This window comes from Lissotriton vulgaris, chromosome 9, assembly GCF_964263255.1.
Source record: "Lissotriton vulgaris chromosome 9, aLisVul1.2, whole genome shotgun sequence".
NCBI classification, from domain to species: Eukaryota; Metazoa; Chordata; class Amphibia; order Caudata; family Salamandridae; genus Lissotriton; species Lissotriton vulgaris.
In genome coordinates, this window is record NC_141697.1 from 247,158,866 (window position 1) to 247,177,861 (window position 18,996).

Genomic DNA, 18,996 nt, shown 5'->3' on the forward strand with positions numbered 1-18,996 from the left:
TTCAAAGAGAATACAACAACATTGTTTTTATTCACAACATGTACCATAAAAAAATATTCATAAAATACATCAGTAATTGATCACATTTGATGCCCCTAATGAGATGGAAAGGGAAGGGTAGTGGTTGGATAGTGAAGGGACTGAATAAGTAATAGAACAATGGTCACTATGACCTCAATAAACCAGAACTAACAGTTAATTGACAAACTGAAAATCACAATTCATAAATTGATTAAATAAACTCATGCCTCAGAAAAACAAAATCACAAATAATAAATCAGGAAAGAGGCTAAAGATAGGAAGGAGTGTTGACGTTTCGACCCAAACTGATGTAGGCATGGAGCGGAACCTTGCTAGAGGGTCTTCATCAGGAGAAGGGCACGAAAGGGGGCAGTGAATCTGCATAGAGAGTTAATAGATCGATATTAGTAATGTTCATATTGATCCATATTAATCATAAAATAGTTATAAATGGCCGAGGAGGGAACAGTTACCGTGGAAACACAATCGTTGAAACCAGGTCAATAGGAGGAATACATTTGAAGAACAAGTGTCAGCCAAGAATTGGTCGAACACCACATGGGGGTGATATCATAACCCCATCCCAATTAAGTGGACAATGCCCAATTCCATCTAGGGTTTGCTGTTGCTAATGCATATAGCATCAAGCATAGTGAAACCTTACAGAAATCAAGGTCTCTTTGAGATTTGGTAGAGAGCTCTCGGGGATGGATTGTCGCAGATGGAATGATATAAACGAACAATTCGTTATCGTGCAATAAATCAAGGACTTGACCAGATTTGTGAACAACAACAGGTGTAAAATGACAACCAATATTGAAAACGTGCACATTAGACTGATTACCTTGTCAAAGGAACGTAATCAAGGATGTAAGGAGAATCCGTCACATGAGTTAGGATCCTACAAAGGGTAGATTATTAAAGATGGAGTCATTGGCAATTGGGTTGGAGAAATTTGTCAAGATAGGCAGCAATTACCCATTCGCCTACCTGAAAATCTTAATACAGCTGTAGGACCCGGGGGTTCCTATGTGGTTAATCTCTCCAATAATGCAATCGATCGTGGTATATAAAGTACAAAGAATTACGTGCTTAGTATTAGTTGCACAAATATGGCCACAGTGGTGATTTTACTACAGTCAAATAATGGTAAAATATCACATACCTGACACATTAAAATCGATGGACTCTAATGAGGGGGTCTGGATTCTATACTGCAGGTTGATTAGGATCGATGGTAAAGATAGCCGTCAAGAGGGGTCCAGCTTCTAGAAAGTATAGAAGCGACTGTATTAAGTTATTTCCACAGATACTGCCCAATACCTAAATTGCCACATAGCCAAGTCATAGATAGCCTACCTGTAAAGGTTCTCAGGCTGTCACGAGGGTCTTAATTTGGAGTATCGTAGTGAGATGGCCACATAAGTAGGTCAGGAGTCTGAAAATACATGAAGCCGGCGGATAATTACTCCAGTTGCATCGAAAACAAAGGTGCTACTATTAAAAGTAAAGTTTGAACGTGCATACCTTCTGGAGAGAATCACAGGCTTACACGGGGGTTCTATTCATCCACATTTGTCGGCGTTCGCCGTTCGAATGAAAAGGATATTGACTTCCTGAATAGAAGTTCCGATCACGTGACCACAGATAGCCATGGAAACGAAAAACAAACTACCCGAGGCTAAGTTCGAGTGGGTAGTCCGGTGCATTTCAAATTAGATCAATAATCACAATCACAAATGATGGCATAGATAACATTGATGGTGTTACAGTTCGTGTGTGATTTTAAAGGAAACTTATGTTCCTTATACTCGAATACCTTTGTCTGAATTGAATTGTTGCAAGCTTTACACTTGGTGCATCTGTGGTGGCCTGTCATTGGTGGAAGATTCCAAAGCAATAACACAGTTCTGGGTTCCACCGGAGGGAGGAAGGATCGGACAACATGATCCCTGATGTTTTTGCCCCTTTTGAAAGTATGCAATGGTGGGGCTGGGTAGCCGATATCGTCCGATATCAGCGGCCAATGTTTGTTTATGATTTTCTTTACCCTATTGCTTTCCGTTGTTCTGTAGGTCAGTGTTCTGTTTAGGTTGTAGCAAGCACTCCCTCGGATTATACCAGGCTCGTTTTTTGGCCTTTTTAACAAGGCGTCGAGGGTACCCCCTCTGTATTAGTATGGTCATAAGGTCACCAAGTGTAAAGCTTGCAACAATTCAATTCAGACAAAGGTATTCAAGTATAAGGAACATAAGATCCCTTTAAAATCACACATGAACTGTAACACCATTAATGTTATCTATGCCATCATTTGTGATTGTGACCTAATCTATGTAGGTCAGACTCAACAAAAGGCAAAAGGCAGGATTTTACAGCATACCAGCAGGATTAGGTGTGAGGGGTAGTAGGAGCTCCATTAGTAGACCATTTCAAAAATGAAAAACACTCACCAGACAATTTCAAGTGGGTTGTCTTGGAGAAAGTCACATTGGGTCCTAGAGGTGGTAGTATCTCCAATATTCTCAACATCCGAGAAGCCAAATGGATGTTCTTGTTTGATTCTGTAAAGTCAGGTCTTAATGAAACAGAAAGTACCTTTGCCCAAATGGCAAATTTATAAGATCTATTACTATGTACATTTAGATTTCTGAGCATTTATATGATCTATTACTATGTAAATTTAGATTTCTGAATATCCAGGTTATTGTTGATGTTGACCATGGTAACCATACGGCCTTTACCATCATGCTGGATAGGTACGCCGAGTGTTGGTTATCTAGAATTCTCATTTTTTGTACTATGTTTTTGCAACCTAATACTGTGAATGTGGATCCTGATTGCGTTCGTGAAAGACATGATAGTCAAAAATTCAACGATAGAACGGCCTTTACCATCTTGTATGATAGGTACACTGTTTTGTGCCCTTGTCTCTGGGCATCTGGGTGCTCAGAATGGATTATCAGTGATATTAGTTAACAAATGCACTGACTTTCTATATTCACTCTATATTTCTGTTCCCCGATCTATGTGTACATTTTCTGTCCTATGTGTATCAACTTTGGGGTGACTATGGTATATACCTTACCAATTTAATCTGAGTCGGGATCTATTACATTATAAACAATTAAGCCAATAGGTGCGTAGACAGACCCTTTTGCAATCTGTCACACATCGCCCTTAATTGAACATCTGTTTTTCTATGTCCATATCTATTGAATGGTATACCAATGAATCCAATCGAGTGTCACATCGTTTTGGGCATCAGCGCGATCTATATTGCTCACATTGGGCCTCCCATAACAACAATGTGAAAATGGTCCGTATCCAACTCATCCTGGTGCCATTAACATTTCTCAGAGGATTCTTTAAATTTCTTATGATTTTTAATTAACCCCTTAAGATCGTCACATTATTGATCTAATTTGAAATGCACCGGACTACCCACTCGAAGTTAGCCCCGGGTAGTCTGTTTTTCGTTTCCAAGGCTATCTGTGGTCACGTGATCGGAACTTCTATTCAGGAAGTCAATATCCTTTTCATTCGAACAGCGAACGCCGACAAATGTGGATGAATAGAACCCCCGTATAAGCCTGTGATTCTCTCCAGAATGTATGCATCTTCAAACTTTACTTTTAATAGTAGCACCTTTGTTTTCGATGATACGGGAGTAATTATCCGCCGGCTTCATGTATTTTCAGACTCCTGACCTACTTATGTGGCCATCTCACAACGATACTCTAAATTAAGACCCTCATGACAGCCTGAGAACCTTTACAGGTAGGCTATCTATGACTTGGCTATGTGGCAATTTAGGTATTAGGCAGTATCTGTGGAAATAACTTAATACAGTCACTTCTATACTTTCTAGAAGCTGGAACCCTCTCTACGGCTATCTTTACCATCGATCCTAATCAACCTGCAGTATAGAATCCTGACCCCCCTCATTAGAGTTCATCAATTTTAATGTGTCAGGTATGTGATATTCTACCATTATTTGACTGTAGTAAAATCACCACTGAGGCCATATTCGTGCAACTAATACTAAGCACGTAATTCTTTGTACTTTATAGAACACGATTGATTGCATTATTGGAGAGATTAACCTCATAGGAACCCCCGGGTCCTACAGCTTTATTAAGATTTTCAGGTAGGCGAATGGGTAATTGCTGCCTATCTTGACAAATTTCTCCAACCCAATTGCCAATGACTCCATCTTTAATAATCTACCCTTTGTAGGATCCTAACTCACGTGACAGATTCTCCTTCCATCTTTGATTACGTTCCTTTGACAAGGAAATCAGTCTAATGTGCCCGTTTTCAATATTGGTTGTCATCTTGCACCTATTGTTGTTCACAAATCTGGTCAAGTTCTTGATATATTACACGATAACGAATTGTTCATTTATGTCATTCCATCTGCGACATTCCATCCCCAAGAGCTCTCTACCAAATCTCAAAGAGACCTTGATTTCTGTAAGGTTTCACTATGCTTGATGCTATATGCATTAGCAACAGCAAACCCTAGATGAAATTGGGCATTGTCCACTTAATTGGGATGGGGTTATGATATCACCCCCATGTGGTGTTCGACCAATTCTTGGCTGACACTTGTTCTGCAAATGTATTCCTCCTATTGACCTGGTTTCAACTATTGTGTTTCCACGGTAACTGTTCCCTCCTCGGCCATTTATAACTATTTTATGATTAATATGGATCAATATGACCATTACTAATATCGATCTATTAACTCTCTATGCAGATTCACTGCCCCCTTTCGCGCCCTTGTCCTGATGAAGACCCTCTAGCAAGGTTCCACTCCATGCCTGCATCAGTTTGGGTCGAAACGTCGACACTCCTTCCTATCTTCAGCCTCTTTCCTGATTTATCATTTGTGATTTTGTTTGTCTGAGGCATGAGTTTATTTAATCAATTTATGAATTGTGATTTTCAGTTTGTCAATTAACTGTTAGTTCTGGTTTATTGAGGTCATAGTGACCATTGTTCTATTACTTATTCAGTCCCTTCACTATCCAACCACTACCCTTCCCTTTCCATCTCATTAGGGGCATCAAATGTGATCAATTATTGATTTATTTTGTGAATAATTTTTTATGGTACACGTTGTGCATAAAAACAATGTTGGTATATTCTCGTTGAATTTATTCAAGTTATTCATTTATGGCTTATTCGTTTTAGTATCTGGGACCACCTTGTTTGTATCACTTATTCACCCATGTCCCAGCGACTTATTGGGTCAATCCGTGTTTTTACAGCATAAGGGCCAATGGAGGCACAGAGCTCTGGAAGGCGTGATTCCAGCCACACCGGCATTCTCTGGTCCCTCTATAGTCCCAAACAAGTCTAGAGAATATCCCCGGAGTAGTTATGTAGATCACAGTATACACGGGAAATAATTACTTTTCTGTATCCAAGACACCCATAAACGTGTTGTCAAGGGACAGGCCTAAAACCAAAGTCTAACGTTTACAGTCTTTTTATTAAAATAAATACACAATATTTCAGAATTAAAATTTCAGAAAAAATTAATTATTCTGAAAACATACAATGTAAACAATGTAGATCAACATTTCATACCTTTAAAAATAAAAATGCATAAGTGACATTTTCTCAATTAAAAAAAGGCTGCATAAAAACCTTAGTGCAAAGCGTATACAATACAGTACAATAACTTTCAATAACACAAAATGTATAAAATTACAGAAACACCCCAGTAACAGTACTCAATCGAATGTTATTTCAACCAATTTATGGGATCCAAATTTACATATAGTTGGTATCTTCTAGGCTTTGTTGGATTCTCTATCTTTCTGTGCGTCGACGCGTTTCGGTGTTGGTACCGTGGATAGGGTCACACCTTTCTCAGGACAATTAATAATGGGGTCCTTAGTTTCATAAAAGTAGTATCCTTCTGTGTATTAGAGAAATATCTATCAGTATAATACACTGGAAAGTCTTAACATTACATCAATAGCATTAGCATCTACAATTTCAGCCTAGGACAAATCTTTCCTGAAATATCGTATACAGGCTTCCATTGATTGTTATTCTGGTGTTACCATTGATATCTATATTTCTCACTGTGGGTGAATTTCCCACCTCGGGTGCATCTCTATTGCGCCAACTTTTTGTTTATTTGATATGACCATTATTCTATAGAGAACACAAAATAACCAGCCATTTCTCTAGAAATGTTATACCTCTATAGTCCCAGCCTTAAGCAGGGATAAAAAGGGGATAACATTTGAAAATGATATGTTTTCCTAATGTTTGGTAATTTGCGGTAACAAAGAAGGTAACATGTTTTACTAAGTGCATGTAAACGCTGTCAGTTAATATGACAATATATTTTCCAAAGGCAAACCCCCCAGTTCTGTGGTTCATGTCCTCCTGTTCCTGTCAGGTCAGGGACGCTTTAATGGGTGGCCCATTGGATTCAGGGGAGGAGTCCTAGAGCAAGGAGTACAGAGGCAATGTTAACCCTTTAAACTATCGAAATGTAACATATACATTTAATTAAACAAAAAATACCCCTATGTTCTTTAAGACTTTGTATATACACCTTTGCAGTTACAAACCCTACTTCACAAAATCGTGGAGTGAAGGGAGCTGGTTTCTGAAACATATTTTGTAAAGCAGCATTAATATCTTTAATGGACTGATTTTGAAAGAAATGTTTTCTGTTTTGGAAGAAAGCAAATGTAGGAAAGGAGGTCTACTGTGCCTTTCAGACCTCCATCTCTGCATTGGCAGCCAATCACTGGGAGTCGGATCCATAAGGTAAATCGCATTCCGATTCGCAAATGAGCCGATGTGCAAATTGCACATCCATGGTTTGCGAATGGGAATGCGACATCTGGCCCTAAGTTAAAATGACAGCAAATACCTCCTTATCTTAGTACGTCTGATTTCGGCACAGAAAGAACTTCACCAGTAGCCATAACTCTGCAACACCGCGCAGCTGAGACTCATAATGATATGCCAGAATTTGAATCCTAAACAATTGTAAGCTTATTGAAATTGCAAAATGTTATTATTATTTATTTTTTTAAAGCGTTTTGAAAAAACTAGGCACTAACAAATGTATTTATATTTCCTTTAGGTACATATAGGCTACCTCCCAAACAAGCAAGTCCTTGGCCTCAGCAAGCTTGCGAGGTAAGCAGTGCAAGTATAAATGTGGTTTCATTTGGAAAGTAGAATAATCTTTTGATAGAAGCGGCTATAGTACTTACTAAACATTTTCAGGCTGGAAAGCAAATAATGTAAACTATGCAACAAATATTATTTGGTTATCTGTTTTTCTATTAAATCAACATTTGTTTTTGCTCATAAGATATCCATACTAAGATGTATAGTGTACGAAGAACTAAATCTATGTGTACCGTAATTTTCTATAGCAGAGATCCAAAAATCTGATAGTACATTTATTCGAATGTAATTGTCTATGTTCTTCCTCGTGTGTTCAGTGTTACCATTGGGATAGAGATAATATCTCATTCCCCTGTTTTATTGTTCTGAAAATGGATGTGTTTTACAGTCTTGCTCCACCATCTGTCTACTCACTTTGCGCAAGGGCAGTCAACCACTCCCGGGCACCAGGGTAATATTTTTTCATTGGTCACTCCATCTTAGTGTCAGGGTCTACTGCGAGTCCCCTTCAGGTTTGAGTGTGTCATTCTAGCTCCATAATTCTGCACCAGACTTTCTCAAATAGTTTGGCGTTAGGCCTTGCTCTGCTGTCGCTACCATGGTGTTGAGATCTGCTCCCATTTCAGCCTACAAGTGTTTTTACGTCTGCTTCTGTGTTCATCCCCAGTACAATGTTGCAGTCTGTCCCAGTTCCCCACCACAGTGCAGTTACCTACTCACATCTCCCACCATCGTGTTGGGGGCTATTACCATTTCCCACCATAGTGCCAGGGTTTGTTGTAGACCAAGGAATGTTAGAGCCTTGATCCTTTTCTACATCATGATGTTAGGTTGCCTTAGTCTGCACAGTTGTTAAAGATCAATTTTAGAGCTGCACAATAGTGCCAGGGCTTGGTATACCCAATCTCCTACCTTCTTTTCAGTGTAATTTTTCTATCTTCAACCAATCAGGGATTCCCTCCAATCTTAACACATAAGGGCCAAGTTGTCCCTCTAGCCAGTTCCCGCATATTACTGTACAGTTTCCCTAATAAGTCAGAGATTTCTGCCCTCCAGCCACTCCCTTGCCAGGGAAAGGCATTCAGAGAATCAGGCATATACAAAGCAAGAGTCTGAATCCAGTGAATCCTTGCAGTACCAGTATATTCCCCCGTCTCTCACAAAATAACAGGGACTTTCTACAGTTTCCCCACATGCTGCTTTGGTCTCTTCCCAGCGCCTTTCAGACATTGACATGGTCTTACCTCAGACCTCAGACCTCCGTAGTACCAAGCTGGCCCAACCTAGTGCCAGTGCTTCTCCTAAACGCATGATAATGGTTGCTCGTCCCCTGGACCAAAGTGCGTGAAAATGTCAAATCGAATTTGCTCAGTGACTGATATTATTTCATGCAGAAGCTAGGAGCCTCCTGTGGTGCAAACCATGACCATTGACCTGCTTCAAGTGCAACAAGAATCGGAAGCAATGAAAGATATAGTGATGTCCAGAACAGCTGCACATACATCATTTGAAATCCGAAAGATGATCTGGCTTTAGTAAAGTGCATTTAGGAACAGGGTTTGGTAAACATTTGTCGACTACTAAATCTGACTTCAAGAAACAACTTATTTTTATCATCACAGCACAGGACGTGCTGTAGGATTGTTTTCTTTTTATTACCAAATGCCGAACTGCTAATCCAATCTCCATTAAGAGGAAAATAAAGCAAGCCTCTGAGTATGCTCCTGTCAATTTATGTCTGTTCTTTTGTGTTTTTTGAGTTATAAGACCTTCAGAGAGACTTCGGAGCTCATGAGGGGTCTTTGGTGAAAACTAATGCGGAAATACTTCACCACGACTAACAGATGCAGTGAGATGTGCCAATTTCTGGTCCCCGCATTATCCTTCCATAAAGTATTCGCAAGTTAACCTCACAAATAATTATGGCCCATTGTATAAAAATGATATGTCACCTCCACTGGACTTATTATTTGTTGACTTGGAGACATGGTCTGTTCTTTATTTGTATTCGTAGGATTATTAGTCTAAAACTGAACATAATGTCTTGCCTGCTAAATATACTTCAAGATCTCCCAATCAGAATCCCAACTAAAATGATCACTCATATTCAAAATAGGATTAAGACCTTAATTTGGTCCGTTTCCCTCTAGATTTAAAAAGAAACCCCTGCTGATATTTCCAATTGGAGACTGGCCTGGGATTTGCAGGTATTGCAAGATTCTTGATTACTTTACAACTGTCCGTGACCTTTGATTGTTGACTGGAAGGCAGGGACAAGCTCTGGCTGAAGTAGGCAAGGATGTTATGTCCAACAATTTTTATCTTGGAGTCGATGAACACTTTGCAAAATAAGAGAGATAATCTCTGTTTAGTTCACAATTTCTCAAACTTATTATTTTATGTGAGACTTTACAATCTTCCACAATTTATATTGTTCGGTTTTTTGATCTGTTCGTAAAATAAACTCCTTCCCCTACATTGGATTAATCCCCTCTTGAGGCGAAATTACATTTCATATTGTTATTGCCTATAGAAACTAAATGAAAATAATATAGCATTCCACATGCACATGATAATTAGGCTATTACAATTGATTTTATGAATATTCAATCTTAAATCATTCTGCTGTCAATAGTTCAATTCATCACGGTTTTTCAAACTTCTATATCTATACTGGGTACTATCCATTTACCGGACCTAAGTTGTTGGTGATCTTTTAAAATATGCAGGTTATTTCACAACAATGATGCCTGCAGGTATCTCCTCTCTCATTTTGTGCACTCAACAATATTTTTGGACACTACAAGACTTTTCTTGCAGCATGTGGGGTCTATATCACAAATATGCATTATTTAGTGTTGCGGTCGCACATAGAGCCATACTGAAGTAAACAAAAAAGCATTGCCTGGGATGCTTGAAAACATTTCAGCCTCTCTATCCCAGTCCATCATTTTCATGTACACAATGCCACCTTAAAATAGACCCAGCAAAATATAAATCGGCCTTGATCATGCTCCAGTTTGAACAGTCCAGTCTGAAATAGCAGGCTAGGTCCTCCCCGAACCAGAACACAAGCACCCCAAGACTGGTGTTGGCCTAGTTGGGGGCTCTTCAGCCTCTGCGGAAGCTTTGTTTCAAAGGTAGAGTGAGCATGGAACCCATGTCTGGGCATACTCGGGCACTTAGGGTGTCACATTGAAGTGGACAAACAGTGATGGGTGGGATGCTTGCAATAATCCCAGCCTCTGGTAATTAGTCATGGCTGCATCCCAGTCCATCTTTTTTGTTTTTGCCCACAATGCCACCTCAGATTAGCTAAACAAGCCAACTTTTTGAAACTAAAACTAATGTGATTTTGTAAACAAATCGGATAAATCTATTTTCTCCAATGTCTTATATTTAAGTGAAGAACATGTTAGGTGTAATGCAGATGAAATAATGCCCTTTTGGGACTCAAAACGCCATGAGTCTTCCACCTAAATCGTGTTTTTCTGGCATATATGGATTAGACATGCCATATGGAAATGAGCCTTGATCCTGCTCCAATAGGAACAGTACAGTCCGAACAGCCAAGCCAGGTTCCCTCTGAGCTGGACCACAAGCAACCCTAGACCACTTTCACCCTACTTGGGGCTCTTCAGTTGGGTTCAGCTTGGTTCCAGTGGCAAAGTGAGCACAGGACCCATGTCTGGGCTTACCCTTTGCACTTGTAGGTTGTTGTATTTCTATCTAGGACCCTAATTCGATATTCCCGATTCATGCCCTTATGTGGTTATAATAAATAATATCCTTATAAAGGCATAAGAATCATATGCATATTCAGTAATAGCCCATGCAGTCCAAAGCACGGAAAGGCTACTCCCATAGATTCCTAGAAAGCACAACGCGTTCTTTAAACAAACCAAGCCTCCAGCAGCCCGGGAATTCCCCCTGCTTTTGTTTTGATTTGCACAAGAACTCCTGGAGTCCAGAAAGAACTGTTAGTTCTCAGTGACGTCTTATGTCCAACCTTACGTCAAACCCGTCACCTTTCAGGTATAAATATACCAACGTTGCCTTAAGCAAAGACACGGTGGTGGGGAGCAGAGCGACGTTCTACTTGTCCGAGAGCCCAGCTGTTGCCAGAGCCGAAGGAAGTCGCCCCTCCCTTTTTGACGCGCTGGAGAAGCTGCCTTTCTCACGCCGAGAAATCCAGCTCCGGCGTTCCCAAGTCACCCTCGCGGGTTGCTGGGAGAGTGAGTCCTGAGAAGTGAGATACAAGACCTCCTTCATCCTATAACCAAGGTACAGAGCTGATTAAAACCTTAGAGAGAATTCTTAATTCCGATACTTGGCAAAAAAACCTAACTTAACTTAAAACTGCAACTTACTTACTCCTTCCCACGTATTAGGCTTAGGTCAGGTAAACCGGGGTAGGCGTATCTTAGAAGCATCAGTTGAGTCTGTTAGTCAATGTTTTTATGTATGTATATATTTTATCAATTTTAAAGTATCATATGGCTAAGAAACCATATCAATGCTTTTACAGTATTATTTCATAATACTACTTTTACTGTACGCACTTTACAATAAGTATTACAATTGTGGCAATTCATTTCTCTTGCATGAGAAAGAAGACTGCTCAATAAAATAACACCTTTTATTGAAAACGCCCGTCTCTCTATTTCTCTGCACTCTGGTGAAATTAAGCATGCACGATTGACTGAGTGAAATAGCTGTCTATTGTTTTCACACGACTCTAGAGATACACTCTTTATTCTGGGGGAGCAAAGTTGTCATGTTTGTGCGGTTGTCAGAAACGAATCCCTTCTTGTCTAAATCAGGACGGTTAACCCTTTCCTGAATATTCGAGAAAGTTTCTAGTGACCTCTGAGCTAGCTGGCAAAACTAATTAAGACTAACATAGTCTGTAGAGACCTAGATGACCTCAGTCCTATGTCTACACTGCTGTTTATGTTATTCCAATGCGCAGAGCCTATTCGGAATATAGGAACTACACTACAAGGTCTGTGGCAGGAAATGTTAATACTCCATTTTTCTTTCACTTTTCCTGTGCCCTGCCCACCTTAGTGTCTGTGTAGCAGTGAAAACCTTGCTCCAGCATTTTGCTCATGGTATGGGGTGCAATCAATGAGTACCGCACTCTAGCTCATGGTTATGATCGGTTGGCTCACAATTGCTCCTCAGTTTTTATCAGGCGTGCTATACCTTCCAGTTTAGTGGGAAAGTAATGATATCGCTTAGTATTTTAGTTCTTCTCTGCTTAAAATAAAAATTGTTTAATTGCATACTCTACAAAAAATCCTCTTAATTCAGATTCTTACTCTGTCTTTTAAAATCCTATCGTTTTCAATCCCTTTTTATTGGGTATTCCTTTTGATTTCATTTCCATGTATGTGACGTTAAATGTTGAAAGTCCAAACCTTATTTTATGATGACTGTAGTCTCTTGTTTGATATGGGTTTTAATGAGTAGATGATTTCTGTGAGGTATGTATCCCTTCAAAGTCTTGGTTGTAGGGTCTTCTAGGAGAGTGATGTTTCAAAACTATTTAAAGGTTTGCAAGTATTTAGTACATCATGGAGGTGGAGACTGGAATGACAGCAGACTGGTGTTGTTGGAAAGGGGTAGGGAGAGTAGATGGTAATGTAGCATATGGTCATGAAGACACCTAGGTCATGGCAAGAACTCCATCTTTTTTATGAGGGCAGTGTAGGTGAAATAATACTTTGAGACACACAGAACAAATCCAAACCGTAAAACATGATAACTCTATAAGCTGAAGTTACATTTGTAAATAACAAGTTTAAACAAAGAAAACTAAAAACACACAGAAAAAATATATTCTTGATATATTGAAAACTAAAAGATCTGTCTAAGGGAGCACCGAGTAATGGGAAAATGTGGAATGCTGGAAGGTTTTGAGTTTTCTTATAATCAGTGTTTCTATATTCTGATTTATCCTTGTGGTGCCTGTATGAGTTGCTACTGATGTGTGGCATTAAACGGACATTACAGGACAAAATGCAAACCTACTTGAAATACAATTCTGCACACAGAATGTTTTTAAATTTAGCCAGATAGATAAGTGGGTTATAAAAGTTATGTTTTCAGATCGCTATTCAACAGTGCCCATCTCCAGCATACATTGTACCATTAATTGAGTGTCACTGCCCTCAACTGAGGGTGTTGATGACTTTTCGATCCCTTGCATGCAGTGATGGACTTCAGCAGGAAGAGGGGGCATATGATGAGGGGTAATGGTATACAACCTTTACAACGCAACTTTTACAACGACCTACCATTACAACGCAACTTTTACCACGCAAACTATTACAACGCATTGCGCTGGGGGGCGCTCTAGGATAGGGAATAGGTTAATTTACTATCCAATAACCTTCCCTACTATCCACGGGGACTGGAGTTGGAATAGTAAATTAAACTATTCACTATCCAGCGCCTAAAAGCATTATGCGTTGTAATGGTATGCGTGGTAAAAACCGCGTTGTAAAGGTAGGCGTTGTAAAAGTATGCGTTGTAACGTCATACATCCTACTATTGCTACTCTCCACTGCAGTTCCCATATCTGCAAAGCAGCCCGTTTCCTTTTCAATTATTTACCCAGCAGTCTTATGCAAGCTCGACCTATAAATGAAGTTCACGCTGATAATGGATGGGTCATTGTGCTAAAGGATGTTCTCCACCTTTGTGTAGGAGGGTGCATAAAGCACAGTATGTTTGCTTTATTTGTTAAACATTAATAAATCAGGGTTTCTGGAGTTCACATCCTTGGTATAAACAGAAGAACCTCTCACTACTTTGGCTGAAGCAAGAACCCTAAAGGTCTGGTTAGGTTCAGACTTCATGTGAATAGACGCAAACCTGTGGAAACTCTGGGTGGTGCAGTACGGTAATGATCTTTTTGGCAACACTGGGGATGGTTCTGATGTCAAAGTGCTTGTTTATCTTGAACTTTGCGACTTTGGAAGTGGGTAGGATTTCTGACGTTGGCATGACCATGAGGTTGCAGTGGTGACAGCTTTTATTGCACATTTTGGGCAGTGAATGTTGAGAAGCAAAGTAAGGAAAGGGGAAATCAACTGAAGGCTAATTCTGAAGATGAAGTGACTGCTCAGGTGGTCCTTTATTAGAACAAGAAGTGTATCTGAAGGGCGTGTTGAAGATGGGGAGACCTCAGGCGCGTCCAGTTGCCAAAGCAACCTACATTGAAAGCTTTTTTGCAAAGGTTGTTGTCAAAAAGAAGCCTCTCAAAACAGCAGGGAGAACAGGTGCATGAAATAATAACAATTTATTTAATGATTTACTTGGTTGGGAAGCAGTTGAAATAGTGATCTCTCTCCAATTAGCATTTTGCCCGAATGCAACATTGAAGGGCCAGAGGCGACTCATAGCCACTGAATTGTCGGTAGAGCAGTTCAGCAAGTTGAAATTGCAAAACTGATTTAAGCAAGCGCAGAAACCTCCTCAAACATTTGTGAAGGCCTTCGAAACCTGCTCACAATCTGGTAGACAGAATTAATGGTGCAAATAGTTATCAATGCAGTCGACATGCGCACTCTTTGCATTATTTTCAAAGAATATAATGGACCGTTCGTTGGTTTGAGCAGAGAAGAAGGTGAAACTTTATTTATGTAGATCAAACGGTGCAACTGGGGTTTTACATCACTGTTGGTTCCTTCACACTTTCACTATAAATGCCAAAAAGGAGCTAAAGTATTTCGAAGACTTCAATGTGATTGATATGATAAAAGGCCACTCCTGGTGGTTACTGCCAGTTGTGGTCACAAAGAAACTAAAACAGCCAGAGCGGTCAAGAAATGGGTGAGAGGCCACTTTGCAGTAAAACCATCTAGCAGGCGGCCAGTAGTTAACCCCTACATGCGGCCGCGATTCTGCGCCTGTGCGCCAGAATCGCGAGTGGGTGGGTTATGACGGCCCCCAGCCGTCATAAGCACACGAGCACCGTAGTGCATGAAGGCTGGGGGCCGTCATCAGCATGGAAGGGGTTAAAAGAGTAGTTCCTTCAGACTTACTTATTAAATTTTAGGTGATATGTAAGGGGATCAGTCAATGTATTCCCCACAAAACCTGTATGGTTAAATGTATCATTGTTCCATAAAGTACTCCATCATCAATCACGTTTTATCACAATAGTTTTTGATTAGTCAATCTCCAAACAAAACCACATGCTCAACTGGAAAAAGTGAAATGGGAATAAACCTTGACAATCTAGCTGCCCAATGTAAATCTGTCCTCTCCTCCCAAGCAGACTTGGTTGATGTGCAAACTCTCACGGTCTCCTACAACTCGACCATGGCCATCATCATGGCTGACGTTGCTCCACTCCAGCTTAAAAATACTGCATCAAAAATATCCAAACCTTGGTACAATGAGAGCTTAAACTCTTAACGTCGCACTCCTGTCAAGTCAAGAGAGCTAAGTCTTACTATTTCAGATTACAACTAGACCAAGCAGCAAACCGTCCCAGGAAACTCTTCGAACTCGTCAAACAGCAATCGGCTAACGGTCTTATCCTTTCTGATAATTGTGGCAACCCACCCTCCTGTGAGGAATTTGCCCTTTTTTTCAAGGAGAAATCACGACTCATTACGATCGACCTAGCCTCTAACAAGGCGCTATTGCCCTCCTCTATTGCTGCCTCACCCCTTGACCTCTGTGAAAAGTGCAAGTCGTCCCTCATGATAGCCAAGAACAATGGGTCCTGGTGACCTTTTAACCTTTTAGTGAAAGTGACAAAAAAAAATTCTCCAGATTATTAACCCGTCTAACCACTTCAGTTACCCGTTGCCTCCGGCCATTTTCAAGGAAATTAAGAGCGCTCTCAGCCCCACCTGGACTAGGATTTCAAATGCTTCTTTATCCCAAGGCTCGATCCCTGACTGTCTAAAAGCAGCCCATGTCTCACCCATTCTAAAAAAAAACAATGCTGACAAATTTGATCTTAATAATTTGCGTCCTATCTCCAACATCCCCACTCTAGCGAAACTTCTTGAAAAATGTGTACAATCCCAACTCTGTGCTTACATAGAGACATACCAACTTCTTGAGCAGCATCAATCTGGTTTTCGGTAGGGACACAACACTGAATCTGCCCTCACACTCATTATGGATGACATTTTAAAAATACTAGACAAAAATTAATCCTGCCTACTGATCCTCCATGACCTTTCCTCAGCTTTCGACACGGTTAATTATGACATCCTCCTATCCATCCTACAAAACAGAATGGGTTTCTCGGATCGAGTGTTTCTATGGTTTTCATCCGTTCTTTGGCATCGAATACAAAGAGTCAAGGCAAATAATTCTCTCTCTCAGCCCTCTCCAGTACTCATGGGCGTCCCCCAAGGATCTGCCTTTTCACCAATCCTCTTCAACCTCTTCTTGGAACCTCTAGCTAATGCACTAAACTCCATGAACATTCTCTTCCACATGTATGCCGATGACACACAACTCTATCTGAAAATGTCATCCCCGGAAAGCATCATCTCACTTAACTCGATACTCACGTTTACGCAAAATTGGTTAACTGAGAACCATCTACTACTCAACGCCTCCAAAACAGAGTTCATACTCATTTCCCCCCCCCGAACCACATCCCCAAGCTAGATCTCTGGCTGTCTCACCTCACTGCCTTCAATTGCACTCCGATCATCATTGATTCAGCTAAATCGCTTGGGGTCACCTTGGACAAGCACCTCAATATGAAGTCTCATATCAGCAACGTATGTAAAGCTGCAAACCACTTGTTGAGAACCCTCAGAAATATCAAACCTTTCCTGCCTCTGAGTGATTTGAAGCAGGTGGTCCAAGCGCTTGTTTTGCCAAGGTTAGACTATGGCAGTTCTACTCTCTGTGGCCTACCCAAATATGTCTTGGCCCCACTCAGGGCATTACTGAACATCGCTGCTAGATTGGTTACAGGAGGTAAAAGAAATGAGCATATATCCCCAGTCCTTAAATCTCTCAACTGGCTACACTTTGAGGGCCGAATTCAGTTAAAGATTGCATTCCTGGCACACAAAGCCCTTTACCTCAATACTCCTACGTACCTGGCGCAAAAACTTGAACTATCTTGTGGTGAGAGGGCATCAAGAAGCGCCTCTACATTCCTCTTGAAACCTATTGTGCTTAACAAAAAGAGAACTTGTCACCGAGCCTTCTCTGGGGATGCCCCAAAGATATGGAACTCTCTGCCACCTGAAATACACAGCCTTTCCTTGACGACAGCGTTCATATTGGAAGCCAAAAGATTCCTGATGAGCAAATTCTTTCCATAAGGGGATGAGGTACATCCAACTTGTCTGACTTTGTTCTTTTCACCTTGGTGCCTCCAGCTACAATGGATGATCTCCTGTCTTTTTTTTTCTTTCTCCTTTTTATCCAAATGTGGACACTTGTTTACTGTACTTTATTCCTTTTTTTTTTTTTGCTGCTGTTTCCCAATTGATGTTGATGTTTATACTACCCCCCGTTCGTTCCCTCTGCCTACTGTAAAGTGCTCTGATATCCTTCGGGATTTTGTTCGTGCTATATAAAACTTTATAAATAAGTACATGAGTTTTAGGGTAGTGACGGGTCTTGACAGAAGAACAATTCAAAATGAATAACACATTGGCTGCAGAAATAGTGAATGGTCTAAGATGACATCTAAAAAGTTTTGAACTTGCTCCATAACATAATTGATTTGGAGGAAATCCAGTTTGGGGATGCCTAAAACTCCACAGGAGACGCCAGCAGCACACACCGAAGAGCAGACCTTGTCGCTGATGCCAGAAGTTCTGATATTGAAATGTCTGCTGCTCTCCTGGGCACGATTCACATCAGGGTTGACTTTTTGATTGAAGACTTGTTTGACTCCAACGATAGCCTGCTGGCTAGACACACGCCGTCATTTTTTAGCATGTGAATACCTGATACCTTGAAAATACTCCAGGTTTTATTCTCCCTCTGATGATTCCCTTGACTGCCTGTTGACTGCGAATTCCAACATCATTGTGTCTCTATAAATCTTTGCTGAAGGACTGGTATGTTTATTATTTCTTCCAATTAATCCTTGTTCTTATTTTGCAGGATTGTGGAAATATACAGCAGAAGACTACAAGGTAAACAATATATGTGTGCTTCCTCAATGCCTGTCGATGCTATATAAAAGACTATCGGCCAATATTTAAATACTTTCCTTATCATGCAACTGTTTCTCACATATCAATCAGTTGAACCCAATTTTTCAAGAATGTGGCAGTATGAGCATTGGGCCTGCTGCCGTTCTCTCTTTTTTCTGCAAAAATGTTTTCTTATCCTTTTGACTTTTTATTTAATGTATGTAGCACCATTTTTCACATATCTTTTACTGCTCATTGTCAAAATGGAGCGAGAGCAAGTATAAAAGCAGTCACACTTTCAAATGTATTTGCAAAGATCATTACTGGTTAGCTCGGAGATATCTATAGTCACTGTTTCTACATCTATGGCGCTCACTATGAGTCAGGCACAGAAGTCTCCCATTTCGGCATACTAGGCCACCTCATCACGATGATTCTGGCTGACAAAAACACATGAAGGCCTGATTCACAAAGGTAAAATGAGACGAAAGTCTAACTTTTAGATTGCACATGAACTATATTTCCGTGCATATATACAATATGTTCGGATACTGTGTAGCTGGCATGAGCAGTACATGCATGATATGGACAGCACTGTAATTGTTAGCCGATAAATTGTATAGCACACTTTCCACCATTAGCGTGACGTCGCAGCGCCGTT

General features: G+C 40.4%; 1 protein-coding gene across 1 annotated transcript in view; it reads left to right on the plus strand.

Moving 5' to 3' along the window:
* GCH1 (GTP cyclohydrolase 1) overlaps positions 1-18,996 on the plus strand; it is a 319,640-nt gene that overhangs the window by 241,249 nt on the left and 59,395 nt on the right. Inside the window, exons 3-4 of the mRNA XM_086937437.1 lie at positions 7,142-7,197; positions 18,304-18,335. Coding sequence (XP_086793563.1) covers positions 7,142-7,197; positions 18,304-18,335 — 88 coding nt within the window. The remainder of the gene's footprint in view (positions 1-7,141; positions 7,198-18,303; positions 18,336-18,996) is intronic.